Source organism: Cynoglossus semilaevis, chromosome 3 (assembly GCF_000523025.1).
Source record: "Cynoglossus semilaevis isolate Cse_v1.0 chromosome 3, Cse_v1.0, whole genome shotgun sequence".
NCBI classification, from domain to species: Eukaryota; Metazoa; Chordata; class Actinopteri; order Pleuronectiformes; family Cynoglossidae; genus Cynoglossus; species Cynoglossus semilaevis.
Window position 1 is genome coordinate 5,871,078 of NC_024309.1, and position 18,859 is coordinate 5,889,936.

Here is an 18,859-nt window from a genome sequence, read left to right on the forward strand (position 1 = left end):
GTGGGAGATAAAGGATTGATGGAAGTGGATTAATGGGTGTGATCACATCAAAGCAGCCCATGCACCTTGGATGCCGCCTTTTTTGTTGGAGGGGAGGGGTGCGAGGAAGCTAACTAGGACAAGGGGATGGAGGGGTGAGGAGGAGAGGGGGGACGTATGGATCCTCTCCACTCCGTTCATAAATCAACAATCAGCCCATCTGAATCAGATTTATGCCCTGTCAAGGACACTTGTAATTGGGGACGGTCTGCCGTAGCTCCTCTTGGGGGGAAAAAAACATTTTCCTCGTATATACCGCGCCGCTGAAGACATGCACATGCTTGTGCTAATCAAAGCGCTGGCACGCGTCTGCGTAGAACGCAGTGACACTGGCAGATAAATCGTGGGTCACTTCTCTGTGTTGTGCATTATTTCCCCGCTCGTTCTGGACTTGCGCCCCCTCCCCCGCCGTACACCCCCACCTCCCACTCCCCTCGGAGAGGTCTCACTATCTGCTGAAAGGGTTGAATGGTATGCGTTGCACGGAATACAAAGCAGGCGGAGAGGAGTGAAGAGACATGAGATGCTTATCCTAATGTGATTCAAAGTACTCCTGAAATTGACTCAGAACGAGAGCGGAATGAGTCACAACTGCCATGCGGCGCTCTGCTGAGAATTGACTACATGCATCAAAATGTGAGTCGAAATACACCGGAGCCTTCCTCGCAACTATGTATTCAAAACATTTGCCCCGTGTGTAATGGCAGACAGTCATATCCAATCAAACCGTCCGTCAGGCTAAACCGATTCCCCTGAAAACGATGATCTGGTTAGGCCTCAGCTTCAGCTGTAAAATCTAATTTAATATTTAAACATGCTTCTAAAAAAAGTCACCTTTGGCTTGTTCCCACCGGGGTCCAAAACCATCCTCCAGTCGGAGCCGTTGTTGCTGTAGCCAACGCGGAACTTCTTCATGAAGACTTTGTTCTCACGGTACTTTCCCCCCTGTATGATCAAGCCCTTGACCAGCTTCTCTTCGCCGAGATCCACCTGCAGCCATTCGCTGGTGAAGGGCTGGGGCTGGGGCAGCAGTGTCCACCCCGCCCTGCTCGTGAGCAGACGGGCGTTCTCCGGCACCCAGTAGCGGTCTGTGTGTGAGGACGCTGTGATCTGGTTGTCGGTGATGAGGCCTGATACCATACCCAGCATGCCAGAGCACGGGTACTCTGAAAGACAAAAGCAAAAGGTCGTTGAGTTTTTTTTTTCACAGCCTGCAGAAATACCAGCTGAATATTCAACAGCCATCTCCTGACGGAGCTCATGTTTAACATTCTTTACCATATCACAAGTTTAGTTTGTTGTATTGGAGGGTCACCCAGAGTAACATGCACGGTAAAAAGTCACGAGGACGATCTCCCACTCTTTGTGCTGTTGCTGTGATCACTTCCTGTTCTCTTTTCTCCCTCGCTCCACGTCTGCGTGCATGCTAATTCCTCCGCCTGAAGCGGTTGTCTCCAGGCGGCCAATTAAAACCCTCCTCTCTGTCGGTCGCTTCCACCTCCTGCATTCTGGGATCGCTTTTTCCTTTTCATCTGCCTGAACCCCATACCCCTCTGCCTACCCCCCTCCACTCAGCCCACCCCTCTGTGGACCCAGATACAGTACGCTCAGCGCACAAAGCAGATTCTCTTTGTATGTTGGCAGCTGCAGTTGTCTACCTTCTGCTCCACAGCTGTCAACATCTGTGAGACTTTCTTCTCTGCAGTTTTTCTTTTCTTTTCCTGACCACATTTTCTTGGTTCCACTTGTTTCACTTCAACTTCTCTGATCACATGTGCACCAGAACGCTTTATAGGTTAAAAATGTTTTGTAAAAGAAATAGTGAACAGGTTAAAAACTTGTTGCTTCAGATCCTACATTGCTGCTGTGGTGCGTTAGAAATGCACACATTTCTACGACGTTTGTCCATTTTCTTTTGTTAAAATACACATTTTGTATTTAATTCAGGACATGATTCTTTCTTAAACAATCAGTCAAAACAGCAACTTTCAAACCTGATTTTAACGGGAGGCAGGGGGAATATTTTCATGTAATATTTTCACATAATAATAAGAGGTTCATTTTTGTTTTCATTTCGTATTAATGTCACTTTTTAGAGCAATTCACAAGGCCTCCAGGTGTAAAATGAAATGAAGAGCGAAGCACACATTCATCGGTTGGCTGTTTAGAAAATCCAAATACTAGTATTTCAAAAGTTGACAGATTTAATGAAGCTTGTTTTTTTGTTTTTGTTTTTGTATTTCTCTACTTTGCTCTAACACCAACTGTTCTCCAATGCTCTATCCCTGGACGGTGAGTCAGGGACCTGAGGTAAGCAATAACATATTTACTATCTGGCTCCCACAGTGGAATAAATCTGGGCATTATTACATCCTCTGTGTCTGTAGGAGACAAAGTGTGCACTGTACTGCTGCGGGACTCAATAGCTTAACTGCATCTGGGAAAAGATTTAAGGAACAAGGCGTTCATTCAGACTTTCTCTCCCCGGTTATCTGAAGCAGCTCCTATACTGACCCATGGGAACCTTCCATCCTGCGTTCTATAAAAGTGCAGCTCGAGGAACAATACTGTCGACTCCGCGACTGTTGTCAGGGTTTTTCCTTGTCTTTCATTTTTGTTTTTCTTCTGCCAAGTCCTGTGTGAAGATGATCATAGGAACAGAGCCATCACTGAGGCACTCCTTTCTGGTCATCTCTGAAGATGAAAGATGTTGGAAAAAAAAAAAAGTGCACGTGGGACCGAGCATGTGCAGTGTGACTGATCTGATCTGAGTTTCGATCCTCCCTGAGCTGTTAACCAACTTCAGCTGCACGCAAGCGACGACACACCCAGAGGAACAAGCACATGTGTGTTTTTGTGGACAGCGAGCGCGGAGATGTTGATCCGGGGCTACCGGCCACATTTAGGGTTTGGGTGGAGGCAACGGCGGTTGATCGCGGGTATTTATATACACCCTGGCATGTTTACAAACAACACGGCCGTGGATCTTCACATTAATGTGGCCGTGTTTGCATCGGCGGGGACAAGGTGAAGGATGAGTCGGGAAATAAACATCTTGCAACCGTCTGCGATTTCAAAACCTCTCCCTTCTTCTGATGATTGCATGGCAATCAACATGTGTCCAGAGATTTCCCCTTTGACTTGATTTCCGTGCTGAGGCCTACACACCTGTTTGTGATTGACTTCTGAGGGAAGCGAGGCAAATATTAAAAAAAGAAGAAAAACTGTTTTTTCTTCCCCTAATTATATCCTGTGTTTCCAGTACTGAGGACTCATAATAAGGAGAATGTACCGAGTCAATAGGTTTATGAGTCTTTTAGTTTATCACTGCACCATGTGCTGCCACCACGCAGTGACACTGGCAGTGCCTTCAGAGAGACCTGGGATGCTGATGTCATCACAGAGGCACTGCGGTGGCTCCAACCCTGTGATGTGTTTATGATCCGTGCAGCGGTCTGGTCCTGTGCCCGAGACACGCAGCCCAGCTGTAACCCTGCTGTGCCCGCGCTGCCCCATGCTACTACACAAACAAACACACAAACAGTGTGCGCATAATTACAGGCACGGCGCACAAGCAAATCCACACCTAATCCTGAACCAAAAACATTCATCCAGAGGTTCCCAAAGTGGAGGAGCAAGGCACCCTGGGGATTGGGGGACTGGGGAGGGTGTGACTGGTCGGTTGAAGAAATAGCTTGGTGGAATGGGGGAAGAAGGGGATTGTGGGGGAGTCCAACAAAGCATGCTTTTTATCATGCTATACATTTGCCTATCAACCCAAAGAGGCGCAGACAGATGTTGTGAAGTATATGAAACTGATCCACACACGCACCCACATAAATACACACATACACACACACACACCACTCATGTAGAAAGACTAGATAATGCTGAGACGAGATGTGCAGCAGGGACCAGAGCAGGGAGAGAGCCCACTCGTCTGGAGCACTCTCTCTGCCTACCAGCTGTCAGCTACATTTATATTGAATGAGGTACATCTAAACACGGGGTGTCATAAATAGATAATCCCTTCTTTATGTAACGCTGCTCTGATTTACAGATGCAGCCGCAGAGACAGGGGCACCACAGAAATAGAGCTTCTTGTTCCCCCCATTACACAAGTCAGGTGGTTGGGCAACTGAGGGAGGGGTCGGGGGAGACGGGGGGTGGGTGAGACATACAGACTATAATCTGATGAGACAACAAACACAGCTAGTGGCACCATCGGATTATTTCATTAAAAAAGTATATATATATGCATATATATATATCTATATATATGTGCGTGTAGATCAATACCAACCTGATATTTTACAACCGTACACCTCGAAGCGCAGCGCGATTCCTGTTTCCCAGGTAACGGGCCGGATCCGAATAAATCGTGTCAGCGTGGGTTTGGGCAGCATCGTCTTGGCAACGTCCGTTGGGTTGGTGTTGCCTTGAAAAACCTGCGATGAAGGCCAAAATGGAAAAAGCTAATTATTGACTGAACATGCTGACTTGAAATGCAGGATGGGAAATGTGTGCGAGTCCTTGGCAGAGTGTGAGGAATAAAACATTGATGAGATTTGGAGAACGGGAGGAAAGTCATATATTATTATTATTATTATGATGTTTTTTCATTCTGTCCATCAGCCACGAGGAAGATATGATACAAACGGACTTTTCCTGACTCAGCTGGTGCTCTACTGTGTGACTAAACACACACACACAGAGGGGAGTCAGTTTCCCTCCGCGATGAATAGTTTCTCCATCACCCCTGACATTTCCGGCACTTCCTCTTGAGCAGCACAAACATGTGAGTGTGTGACGGTGAAACCTGGAGCCGTTAAAAATGCAACACTGACTAAAGCAGATTGCCCCAAGATGCCCGCTCCCAGCCCCGCGGTTTGGATCCGCCTGGCGGTTTATTGCAGTGTCTTGTTTAAAGGTCACAGATGTCACCGTTCTCCCTTGGGTTCAGTTGACAGTTTACTAGCACCGCACGGAGAGGCTGACCACCCGGCTGAGCTACTCCCCGCAGTACATCACTGTCCATTCTGCGTAATTGAATGGCACCGGCGACCATCTGACCTCCTGCACTTACTTCATCGAATAGCTACAGGGACAGAAAAGCTAAGAGCAGCAGGACGGACGCGAGGGCATAAAGACGGAGGATCAGCTGATTGGGAATCTACTAAAACACCAACAAAGAGAGTGGACACTTAAATCTCCACAACTTAATCACATTACATCTGTAGCACTTCTGTCTGCCCCGGTTAGAGAATTGCTCTCCAGTGACTGCCTGTGAAGATTAATTTGCTGCTAAAAGATTTTTTTAAGGAGTTTTCTTTTCTTTAGTGTTGGTATTCTAAAGCCCACAGGACGCAAAAGGGAAAAAAAAGAAGTTGCACAAGATGGAACTGAACTTGTCAATTTCCTCACAAACAGCGTCCTTCTAAAGCGCGTCACACAAACTTTTGTCTCCACTCGCTGACTGTAAAGTGGCTTTTTCCAGGGCTGCACTGTGAGATGCAAAACTGCCGGGTCAGCAGGCAGTAAATGGCGCCCCTCTGCACAAGAGCACTTTGCCGAAGAAACACACACTGGTCTTAGCTTGGCACCTAAAAGCCACTACCTGACTTGAGTGGGAACTGAGCACCGTGGAGAGACTGTAAAAAAAAAAAAAGAAGAGAAAAACAAAGCCCAGAGCTGTGTACACACGTCCTTGGGAGACTGCAGTTCCTCAACCTTTCAGTAAAGAACTGCCGTGTTGTATTTAAAATGCCACACAACCTGAGACCATGAGAACACCCACAGTGGAGAGTGTGTTTACTCCAGATGGACGAAACGTGGTGTGTTTGACAGGCTGATCAGCAATCGATGGTTCGAGCCTGTCAGGCTCCGGTCAAGCGCGGCGTCCTCCTATCCCTTCCTCATCTCTCCCCTCCTTGAACTACCACCGACCAGCTGCTCAAACATGGCAGTTTCTCCTGTTTTTTTTTACTATCTCCATCACCTTTGACCCTTGTGTGAGTCTTTTTGTCAACCCTGAATTACTTTTTTTTTACACTTTTATGGCAGCCTGACTACAAACAGGGGGCTGCATTCTTAACACAGTCCTCCAGGCACCGAGTGCAGCACGGTGTGTGTTAATAACACAGTCTGTGCTGTAAATACTACCTACTCTCACAGAGAGGTGTGTATATTACCCAGATGAGCAAATGCAAATGCATGTTACCACACAGACAAGTACATATATATACGTTGGGCATCTCCTGTTTTTAACAGCAGCTTGAAGCACAGCCACAGCTGAAATGTATTTTATATGAAGACTGATTTAAAACAGCATTCACCGGTTAGATAACTGAATCAACAGCTAAAGTATTTAATCACATTGTTCTGAAAATATGGTGTGCAAACCACTGGTGGTACCTCGGCCCCTCCTTACTTCCTTAATACAGTCAGTGCATAACTGGATTTTTTTTACTAATAATCCAGTCCTTAATACTTGATTATCAACACAGGTTCACTCGCTTCATTCTCACCTTTTGTTTGGAGCCCTCCTTCAGAGTGATCCAGTCCTCCCCGTTGGAGCTGACGTCCACCTTGTAGGACTTGACGAAGTAGACCCTGTGTGTCTCCTGGGAAATGCCTCCCTGAGTCCCAATAGCGGACACAAATCGCAAGAACCCGAGATCCACCTGAGGAGACGAGGGCAAAGAGAAAAAGACACAGGTGAGCACAGGTCTCTGGAAATTTAAAGACTCTGACCGAGCAGAACAGACATTTTATAGAGTTGGTATAGTGATACTCTTAGTAGCACATGGGAGGATAGGGACACAGTACAGATATATAACTCTTCTATTAGAGGCACCCCTGGCCATGGTCTCATCAGCTCCTACCTGGAATTTATTAGTGTGCCATGAAATTATATTCACATTAATGAAATAGACACAGGATGACAATCTCATTTCCTCAGATGGGAGACAAGAGCTTATTGGACAAAATTGAATGTTGAATGAAACAGGTCCTGTAATTGCATTATCAAAAGCGTCCAGAAGGAGCGCCGGGTACACACTGAATATAAAATACTGAGCTTTTCAAACATGCAGGGCTTCATAAAGTAATCATGAAATGCAGTGCATTAATGCAGGGCTTTTCCACATGAAGGCAGCCAGAGGCAGGAGGGTCAGCGGCACGTAAGAGCTATACAGACTCAGTACGATACACACCGGGGTAAAGCGTATGCGTGTGTGTTGCCCTCGTTGCTAATGCTGCTGATTGGTTCATATCAGACCACCTCAACACACTCACCCTGCGTGTCACCTTGGAGTTTGCCTCGTCGGTAAAGAAAGCCTTCAAAGTGAATTCTGATCCTGTTTATATCGATGCACCAGAATGAATGAGAAGTCTGGGATAAACTAGCCGGTAGCAATAACAAAGTGGATCTGCCCTTTGACCTTGGCTGAAACTACCGACCCCCCCGCCCCCCCGATGCTATTGCCTTCATCCACTATCGAGAAAAAGTGGGTGTGATGTAAAATTGAAAAGCTGCCAAAATACGACTCGCTCCTCGGCGTATGACGGGGTGTGCTTAATTTTAACAAGCGTTAACGCCGCCTCTGACAGGCCGAGCTGACACTAATGAGGAGTAATGGGCTCGCATGCGGGCACCGCTAAAACACGAGAGTGATGCACGAAGCCGGAGCCTCGGTGGTTGGTGGTGGTGTCTGAGATTGTGATGAGAGACGCAGCCTTTGATGATGGCGTGAGATGGACTCACGCGGGCCCTGCTGGACAACGAGCGGAATTTTGAGTGGATTACTATATTGACTCGAGGGAGATGACCGGTATGTGCAATGCGCAGGGGTGTGTAAAGACGGCGAGATCAGTAACGTACATATTTATATATGTATGTATATATATCTATAAAAGAACAAGCCGGGTCAATGTGCTTTTAAAGTCTTTTTTTAGCTTCAGCCTGTTAAATCCATTAAGTCAAAGACAGTTAGCTTAGCCTGCCAGTGCCATGAATAGTTCTTCACCACAGTAAATGACTCGGGCTCGGAAAGACACATCTGCATGAACAAGAAGGGCTCCTGAAATTCACTTACAGAAGTAAAAAGGCCATAAACAGATGGGAGCGCAAAATGAGGTTCCCGAACCGTCTACTGACTCAATGGTTCCTTAAGTGATACGGATGGATGGAGTCTCACACAGAAGACAGAGTCTTATATAAAGATAGAATACTTTTGTTCCCGTCTACAGGCTCAGTGGGCTTATACAGTAAGTCCCTGATTTTTTGGGGGGTTTGCACAAATAGAGACAAAATCAAATCCTGTCTGTTTCAGACAGTTCCCATTTAATAACACAGGGGTGGAATCTCTCTCTGTTGGGTAAATATCTACGAGACAAGTGCCAGGGCTGGTCGGGGGGAAAATACAGTGAAAAAAAACAAACTGCTGCTGACTTATATTCTCTCAGACAAGTGTTGAACACGTGCGTCCAAAAAGCTGCCTCGACCAATTTTCATTCAATGGCACAGCCGTTCATCCAATAGAAATGCTTCGCTCTGTTACCATTCTTTCTGAGAATCAAGCCCATTAAGTTTAAAGGAGAGTCGGTTCTTTCGGGAATCCAGTGATGGCACAGCTAACTGGGAACACCGGGATGAATTTCCATCAATATCCCAATAATTTGTTTTAGAGTATCAATATATTGCATGTATGAATGGGTAGGTTAAAGTTAAACTTTTTTAAAAAACACGTCCAGTTTAATTAAAGAAAACACAAAGGACACATCCTTTTTTAATGTTTTTTCTTTTATATCCAAACTTGATTGAAAACCTGTTAAAATGATGGAAACTGCAACAGGTTTTGATCTATTTGATGTATTTCTATTTTAACAAATCTGAATGAGAATTAAAAAAGGGAACGTCGAACCAGTTCTGAGACGACGCAAAACCGCAGGTTGTGACACCCCCCCCCCCAGTATTGCATGTATGAATGGGTAGGTTAAAGTTAAACTTTGCAGCATGCAGAAATGTTTAGCGTTGAGAAACACTGCTGACAGTGATGTCTTCAAAGACGTGAAGAACAGAACTCCAAGACGCGGGCTGCTAACAGGGGACGGGCAATGAACGCGAAGTATGATTTATTAATGCCTGCTCGTTAGAGGCAGAGGGACGGGCCGAGGCTGCGTTAACTGACTGGGGGGGGGGGACACCGGGCAGGGAGGGGAGACGTGCTGCCAGGACACTTGGACGTGGAGCGCAGTCCAATCCCACACCACAGAGACCGCAGTGAAAACAAACAGGCCCAGATAATGATTACTGGTGGGACTTTATCCCAGAGCCATGAACAACACAAAATGAGCTTTATATATAAAGCAATAACCAACAATTAGAAATTCCACACGGTCCACAGTTGGTCTTGAGTAAATACATCTCTCTCAGATGATGAACTGTCGATCCCTGGAAGGCTGGATCATGCCTAATGGCTGATGTAATCACTGCACTCAGAGGTGGTAATTTTTGGCTGCTAACCTCAAATCCACGTTGCATTTTCAGACTTTTGCTGAACCAGCAAAATCATGCCCGTAGTTGTTCCACCATCACTGTGTCGTTACTCCCCCTTTGAGCGAGTCATATAGAGGAATAAACACCGTATGTTCTGGGCATGCTGGTGCACAGAGCCTCATATCTGGAGGACCACCATCAAACAATCGCACACACTCACACACACTCGGAGCCATAAATATGTCAGGCGCGGTAAGAAATCATCCAAAGTCGTCTGAATCTTTCCATGCAGCAATGGCACACTGATATGTGGGCAGACGCTCGCTGCGGTTTATTTCCCACTCCAGCACAGTCCAAAATATGTCTGACTCCGTGTTAAAGCGCTCAGCTGCCGGCGTGAGGAAAACTGATGACTTTAAGTCATTTGCCTCACATCAGCCGGTGCTCTGTTCAGTGGCAGGATAATGAAACCAGAAAGGCAGAAAAAGAATTAGCTGTGTTTGGGCTTGTTCCGTCAGGTGAAGAAGCGGTTTAATCAGCGCAGTGTGTGAAAACCTTCGCACGCCCAAACAGAGCTATATTTTCCCCACGATTCCTCATCACCAGTGGCATTTGTGGGCATGATTACGATGTCTACTGTAAAGTTCAGGTCTGTGTTTTCTTTTTTGTTTTTTGTCTAAGCCTTATGACTCAGCTGCGGAGCGAGGCCACATGATCTGCACCTCAGAGTTAAGCCTCGTCACTGTTGTGTGGGCGCAGCATGGAGATGTGGTTTGGTGGTGCAACGGGGGTGGGGGAAACAGCTACTCAACATTATCTGTTGCTGCTTCGTTGTCTTGTAATTGAGTTGACTAAATTCGTAAAACACGCAGTCTTCTGTAGAGACAAAAAGCCCACATTTTTTCCATGTTGAATGTTTTCTTTGTGTCTGTGTGTGTTTGAGTTCCCCTTCTTCAAAAACAACCAGAGGAAACGGTGAGGGTGAAAGAGTGCTCCTCCTAGGCTTCAAACCAAAAACCCTATTCCTATGAGGCAACAGTGTTAACCGCCTCGCCACCCCGTAGCCCTGCAACCCAGAAATCACTACACAAATTAGACGGCGAATGCCTTGATGATTTCACCGGAGAGGATCTCCATTATTTAACGGCGTAATTAAATCTCTTTTCATGAAAATTGTATTAGTCTGATGCTGCAGGACCTGTGAGCTCCACTTATGACCTTCCATTTATCACAATGCTCACCTGACAGACGTTTATTTTTAGACCAACCACACCTATTTGGTGGCCCTAAATTATGCATGTCTGCCTCTGCACTGAGAGTCTGTTTTTGTCTGAGGCAGATAAAAGGACAGAAAAAATAAATAAAATAGAAAATATAAAAAATTTAAAACAAAGTAAACATAACATAACATAATAAAAAAATTCTCATTCTCATCTGTGATTTGTGTACTGTTGCCTGAATCATGGATTTTGTATATAAGAGGAGGTTTAAACAGTTTCCCTTCACATTGATCATTTTTTTCAGACTAACACCAAGATCATTTCCTTCCTTCCCAAACCCCGCACACATTCATATGACTAAGAATCTGATTAATGTTTCAAAAACTAAGGAGCAGCGATCAGGACTGAATAGAGGGCACTCTGATGGTCTGTCATGTCTGGCAGCTGTGATTAGATCCTGTTACAGGAAATACAGCTGAGGATGACCAGTCAGTGAGGATCGCTCCCAGCCGGGCTGTCGGGCTTTTGCATTGTCCTGATCACAGACAGTGAAAATGACACTGATTACAGCAGAGCTGTTTCATTTCATTACATCATGCCATTTCTTGTGTTTCGATTTCTAGCCCCACGTTTGGGCTGCTCCGCTCCACAACTGCGGGTCTCTGTCCTCTCATTGATTTTCCAGCAGAGGAGGTCTAGAAGCGACGAGGCACAGACAGCATCAATTGTTTCCATAATGCGGTATGATGATTTCACCGGCACCTACTGGCCAGGCTCAGGCTCAGGCTCCACTCTTTAGTACTGCAGCCCTTAATCAAGTGAAAAGCTGATGTTAATTACCCGTCTACCGTCTAATTACTTATCACCTCACGCTACAGGAAGCCTCGCACCAAGGACAAAAGTGGAGACACAGTGGCATTGATGGGGGCATTTTTAAACACTCTTTGACCTGCGGTAATGGAGGACATGATTTGGGAGAATACAATGGTTGAAAAAGGACGGAATGATAGAATGCCAGAAACCAAAGTTCATCTAGGAAATGAGGTTATTTGGTTGGTCAAGCAGTGTTGAGGAAAGTGTTTTTAACTCGAGTAAAATATTGGTTCACTTTTTCCAGACCTGGAGCAAAATTAAAGAACTGTACATGTATATATTAAGAGTCCCACTACGGCCTCTCATGACTCATTTATACAAGAGCCTGTTAAATACTGATGACTCTGTCTGGTATAATTCATCTTGGCTACAACACTCAGAACAATGGCGGATACCATTACAACTAAATAAAAAAAAATGGGCATGAAAAAAAAAAAACCCTCTAGCGTATGAGATAATGTACTGTACTGTATATTGCCATTATCTGATGCTCAATAAAGAGGCTTTCAGGTATTGACAGTTGTGTTCAGCCTGAGACTCTTTTAATTATTCATGTTTGGTGTATGTGCAATCAATCAAGGCCGCCTGACTGAGATCCACTTGTGCTTTTATTGCATCACTGATGCCGCGGTGGCTCAGCGTGGCCATCAGACGGCTTCCACCGACATTTCTGACAAAGTCGTTCTGCTCTGTGACAGCTCCTTAACAACTTCCACCAGTTGCAGTCCCAGCGTAACTGCATGTTTTCCGACCAAGACAGGCCGGGACTGAAAATGTAAACCTTCTCCTCCGAAATAAATGTGTTGAACAGCTCAACGTTTTTTTCCTTACGGAGCCAGTCTGAGTTCATAAAGCAAGGATCAGCCCATAAACCAGGTAGCCTGGGGCTGTAGCCTCATTTATTTTTGCTTCTGCCTGCTGCATAGATCCCGCTGTTCATCCTCGTATGCTTCGATGAAATCTATGGTTCATGCTGCCAAGCATTCTGCACAAATCTGCCTGCACCTTTGTGTTGATATCCAGCACATTTACAAAAGGGAATGAGAAAACAGGTTAAGAAATGAGAAAAGAAAATCAGAAATTTATATTCTCTTTCTTTACTTCTTGCCAAAGAGCCTCAAAGGACATCTGTCCATCTCTGTGTTCAACAATGGTCCAGTTAATAACCTGGCTAACCCACGACTCAATCCTGAGCGGCACCGCACCAATCTAATTACCCAGAGAGGAGTGCACAGACTCCCAGTATCTTGCCCTCCTTTTCTTCATGCATCAGAATGAGGAGGAATTAAAATGAATGAATGATGTGGATTATGTTAAGCTCAAAAAAGAAAAACTAATAGAAAATGCATAGGAACCAAATGTTTTCCTGTCATGAATAATAAAAGAAACGTTGGTTTCTGACAGAGGAATAATAAGAATGATATGATCCCTGAACAGGAAATACATAAAAAAAATGATTAGAACATGCCATTAGGTGTTGGAGCACGTAAAACCGTAAACTCTGTAAATCGAGAGAAAACGCATCACACTTGTTGGAAAACAAACATCGAGAGTCCATGTTCCCTGCTTATGGAATACTAATTAGGAAATTGGAAGCTGTAGTCAGCTTGGTGATCTGATTAGTAGTGGCAAATCAGCATGGCCACTAGAGCACAACCCCAGGTTTCACAACAAAATCAAATCCTTAATACGATCAATACGGCAGCAGGGAGAGTCCTGAGTGGCAACAAATCATTGTGATCACTTGTAATTGCCACTGACAAAAAGGCAAACGGGGGGGAAAAACTATGAAGAATAGACGCTGCCTTCGCAGAAAGACAAATGGTTCACGGAGCGAAATGTACTGGACGACTGTATGGTAAAGGGAGCCATGAATCTTGGACCACTCAAAGACACACTGAGTTTCTCTGCAGGACAATATGGGCCGCGCCTCAGCCTCCTACTCATGCACAAAGCCAGGAACGAACACACAAACACACGGAGGCTCACACACTGATTAAATTAGTCTAAAGGAGCAGTGGGGGGGTTCCAGAACAATATTTTCATTGCGGTAATAAAGGAAAAGCTTGCTTTTGGCCCTACCCGTACAAATATTTGGCTTCGGGTCAGCTGTATTATTCATCCCTTGAGGAATAAGCTGGAACCAAACTTTTCAGCGATGAAGCAGAAAGTGTAGAAAAAGAGCGAAAAAAGAAAAACAGTCGGAGCATTTACAAGGCCTGGAGGCATTGTGTTAATAAATCACCAACATGCTTCAAATTTGTCGACATACAGCCGCGGCTGGTTGTGTTACTCGAGTGGGTTGGGGAGTGGCATGTGACTTTAACCCAGTCTTGGAATAGATGCACTACATCCTTTGTTTTTCAAAAGTTTCCCTGGTGGCTGATGATCATTAGAAAGATAAGCCTGGGTCGTAAAAATATGACACAGCCTATTATGTGTCTGTGCACATGCTTTTCTAGGCAGGATGCCTGGACTAAATCCTGGAGTGCCTGGGGAGTGGACCGAGTTATCAAGGGGAGAGAGAGTTATCAGGTATGACAGGGAGACAGAGGGAGGAGAGAGACCTACACACGGCCAGACAGTGACAGAGAGAGTGGACAAAGCAATTTTTGTGAGGCGTGCGCTCGACCACCCAGAGGTGCACGGCGACAGCTGACATTCATCAATGAAAGTGTGAGTTTTTCGTGGAGGTTGCCAGGAGACAAGTTCTCCGGGGAGTGAAGGACAAACAGGAACACTCCTACTGGGCCTGCACCCTATGTTTGTGACTCACCTCCAGGTGGCTCCCCCTTGTGATCGACCTCTCCCTACATGTTATCACTATCAATATTAACTGATTAACACAATAACGTAAAGCTGAGGCCGTACCTGTATCCACTCCTTGTTGGAGTCTTCTGCAGGGGTCCACGCGTTTTCGTAGTAGTTGAGTCTGGAGCGCTCCGGGGACCAGCTGGGGCTGTACTGGGTTGAAGCCATGATTTGGTCTGATGTTATCTCCCCTGATTCCATTCCCAACGGGTCGCTGCAGTCAAAGTCTGCAGTTGTGTAGAAGGGGTGAGGGCAGAGGATTGGAGGATAAGAGAATGACAAAAAAAAATTGAGTTAGTATAAAAAGACGTTTCAGTGACTTTGGAGCACAGACAGCACGGCCGCGTTCCCAGCATGTGATTCCAGTGTCCTCCTGATTCAGCGCCCGTCCCTGGGGAGGGCGACACGGCGCAACAGGCACTCAAAGCTACCGGCTTTTGGGAAAGAGCACATCAGCAATGCCTCACTAAATCCTTTCTCTTTTTCTCCCCATTTCTCTGCCTTGTAATGGAAGACGGACCAAAGTGTTCCACATTAGGATGTGAAAAGTGTCTTCATAAAACATTCAAGTGTGGGCTTCTAGTTTATGCTGGTGTTAAAGTGAATTTCAATCCAGTTACATCTTCTTCTGACTGAACCCATTACCTAAATGTCCCTGAAGAAAGCTTATCTTTTTTGCACATGACAACTTTTTCCCTCCTTCTTGGTCTCTTGGGGGGCTTCTTCAGGAGTGTTGAGTATCTGTATTTTACAGCCATAGATTACACTCCATGGCCCAGCCAGCCCTGGTAGGCGGTGGCTTTCCATTGTGTGTGTTGACATGGCACAGCCGTTATGAGGCATCTGAGCTAAAAAACCTGAGCTGGGTCAGCTTTGGGTCAGCCCTTCTACCGCCCCGAGGTCGGTCGTTCTGACACCATTGTTGACGGAGCTACAGAGACGTACAAAACAAACGATTTGACCTTTGAACTTTGTGTAACACCGTGTGGATGGATACATGTTTACACACGGTCATAAACTCCCTTCGCTTTTTTCCTTTGTTTTTTTAAATCAACATAGAGATACGACCTCTGCATTTGGTTTTGGTTTGATTTCATTGCAGGTATTGCAATGAAGAATAAAGTTTTGGTTTGATTTCATTGCAGGTATTACTGAAAAACTTTAGATTTTTTTTAGTATTGGTTAATGGAGAATAAAAAAATCCATTTGAACATCTGATCAAAGTCTAAATCTACAATAATAAATGAAATGGGATATTTTCTATTCAATTTGACTATGTACTCATGAACTAAGTAATCTGAACCAACCGCACTTGTGTATAAATGGACATACACACACACTTTGAAGGCACAGGATGAGCAGCAGTGTGGAACTGCTATGTGGCTGCTGCCTACGAGCTCACACAGATGGTCCCTCCATCTGCTGCACTACTAAAACACCTCAGTTGCTGGGTCAGAGTGTGTGTTTTTCCTTTACAGTGTCAGTGCTAGCTTGCACCCATATAGACATGTACACATACACACATATACACACACTGTCTCGCGCCGCGCCGCCCTTTTCTTGGCTTTCTGTTCTCATCTCAACTTTTCTACCCAGGGCCCATAATCTACATCACCAGGTTATGAGGAACAGAAACACAATTAGGTGCTTGTTTACAGCCAGAGGACGGCATCCGATCATGTGGTGTGCAGGCTAAAGCGGGATTGATAGCTGAGAAGACAAGAGTAAAGTGAAGAATGCTGGGTGGGTGAGGAGGGTGACTGCGGGGGAATGACTGCCAGCAGAAGTCGGTAACAGCAAAAGGCTTCTTTTCATCAGCTTATCATCTCTCAACCGGAGCTTTCAGCCAGAGTGTATCCTTCATCTTAGTAGGCAGAAAACCCAGCGTAATATACACAAGGGGATTATGAATGAGTCAAGTGGGGGGAGTGAAAGTTTGGATTTTTTTTTCTTTTTTGGGCTTGGGGACTTCTCAGTCGGTGATGTAAGCACAAGCAACCCAAGCAAATCAAGATGTTTACTGATCAGGGGTCAGATATTTCACAATGCCTCTCAGTGATAAATGGGAAAAGTCAATTAGCGTAACCTGATCCTGGATGTGTGATTAAAGCAGCTCAGCTCAGGGCAAGCAGTGACATCATCGGTCGTCATCGTCTTTACTGTGGAGATGATTCGTTGATTTGCTTGAATGGCATCCGTCTACATCACTGCTCAAAGGCTGTCATTGTTTGTGTGTGTGCGTGTGTGTATGTCTGGGGTGGTCTTGTCTTTGGACAGATTTATGGCTCCTACTGCTGCTCTTCTTCCTTAATGAAATGTTTGGTTGGAGCATTTCGCAAAATGGGGTTGGAGGTCAAGCTCTGTGACGACAAAGCAGCATGTAAGTTAAAACCCTTGGGGGGGTTGTGTGTCAGCGCTGTGTGTCTGTGTGTGATGTGACTGAGTAGGCTGACTTTTGGAGGCTCTGTGGGTCCACACTGTGTAAAGTTCACACTCATAAACCACAGGAGAGGGAGTTTACAACGTTTCTCACATGCAACAATAGGAAAAGGTGTTTATTTATGAGTCCTAATTTTTTCAGAGATCTCCCCGTTATATTGGATCTGCTTCAACCGCTTCTTTCAAATCGTACAGGACTCAAATCTAATTTTAAATGTTCTTGAACTTTCCGTGGTTTGCGTTTGCTCACCTTCCGGAACTATCCTTTCCATGACAGTGAAGTTTGCCGAAAAGCCCTCCTTAGCGATGGCGCTGTCGGTGTTGATTGTCAGTGCCAAGATGCCGGTGTAAGAGATGATCCTTCCAGGCGTGTTCTGTCCACAGTACCTTCCAACGTAGGGACCGACTGTAGAGACAACAGAGAGCATATGTATAAACAATCGTAACACATTTCGAACCAACGTCTGGCCAATATTTGTTTGTTAGCCACGACCATGTCACACATGGGATTTTTACGACCAGCCCCTCCCGGAGAGTTGTGAAAACTAGTGTGTCAGTGAGGTATGGCACAGTTTGCTTTTTTCTTTTTTTTTTTACTTGACCTCAATGTGTGAGAAGCGACTCCTAACATTCCATGCCTGCTTGTTGGACAAACACTAAAAGGGAAAAGTAGGAGAGGGTCCTGCGGTGTGGACAGGTCATGCTCTCTGCCTGTTTAACGGCCGTAAATACCTCAGACGTTCCGTCTTCCCTTACCCAATTTCACATTTTTGTCTTTCCTGTGCAGGATGAAGCCAGACTGGGGCACGGCTGACCGAGTTTCCAATGACCAGGAGAAACAGGCGAATGTTTTTAAGACAGTGTGAGGAAATAACTGCATTAAGGGACATGTTAGACTGAGCAGAGGAGAACGGGGAGAAAGACAACAAAACAAACACGAGACAAACTAAGAGGTGGGTAGACGCTGGGAAAAAAGTAAGGTGCTAACAAGGGGGAGCAGGAGAGCACAGCGACCTTGTGCTGCTTCTGTGATGTGTGCTGTGATCCCTGCATATTTGTGTTCACACTGTTGAGCTGGGAGCAGCATTGGTGATTCTGTGATCAGCAGCCAATGACAGTTCAGCCCAGCTCCTCTAGAACAGTTGATGGGTAACATTAACACTTGTACAAACCCAGGTTCTAACTGTCTGTGCACCTCTGAGGTTCTGTCAAATGTTGAAAGAACTCTGCTATGAACTCAAAGAAAAAAAAAGTTATGTTGGAGCGTAGCTCCATTCTTTGTGTCGCCCAACCAGCAGGGTGTGTTTTAAGTGGTAGTGGTAGAGGGGAGGTGCGAGTCCCCCATGCTGCGTCATGGAGGGATGCATTCGCCCGGGCATCACTCAGCTCCGCACACACCCTGACAACGAGCCGCTGACTCCAGCCTTCTGTGATAATGCACTATCGATCCAACGGGCACCGCAGGAACCACCTGGCAAAGGCCGCGTACCATTTTCCAACCATGACTTATTTTTATTTCGAGGCTGTGTGTGTGTGTGTGTCACAAAGTTTGAAGAGTGTAATGCCATGTCAGTGCAAAGTGGTCAGTGTCATATGTCAGGCCCTGAATAGACTCAGTGTTGGGTAAAGGAGACGGATCTGAGTTTTCCACTTGTTTCTGTGCTGCAAAATTCATTCATTTTTGATTTAAAGGTCATTTTTGGTTGTTTTTCATTTCAAGGTGATGATGTCAGACTTGAGGCGTCACTCCGGATCTTTTACTTATTTACTTAAACAGTTGGTAAGTGAAGAGAAAACTCTCAAAGAAAGATGTGCTAGTTTAAAAAGGCGTCTGAATGAGGTGCTGAAATTAGCTTAGCTTTATTTGATCAAGGTTTTTAACCTTGAAAAACAACAATTTTGAAAACAAAACAAACCTTTTTATATTTTTAACCATGTTTCATGGACAGTTGTTAAAACTGAAGTTTTTCTATCAGGT

At 45.3% G+C, this 18,859-nt stretch overlaps 1 protein-coding gene across 4 annotated transcripts in view; it reads right to left on the reverse strand.

Annotated features, from left to right (window-relative positions):
* Positions 1–18,859, reverse strand: part of nrp1a (neuropilin 1a) — a 55,346-nt gene that overhangs the window by 10,610 nt on the left and 25,877 nt on the right. For all 4 annotated transcript variants that reach the window (XM_008307645.3, XM_025054341.1, XM_025054342.1 and 1 more), the window contains exons 6-10: positions 17,132–17,287; positions 14,503–14,669; positions 6,567–6,722; positions 4,343–4,487; positions 874–1,205 (exon numbers count right to left, since the gene is read on the reverse strand). In XM_008307645.3, the coding sequence (XP_008305867.1) occupies positions 874–1,205; positions 4,343–4,487; positions 6,567–6,722; positions 14,503–14,669; positions 17,132–17,287 (956 nt within the window). The remainder of the gene's footprint in view (positions 1–873; positions 1,206–4,342; positions 4,488–6,566; positions 6,723–14,502; positions 14,670–17,131; positions 17,288–18,859) is intronic.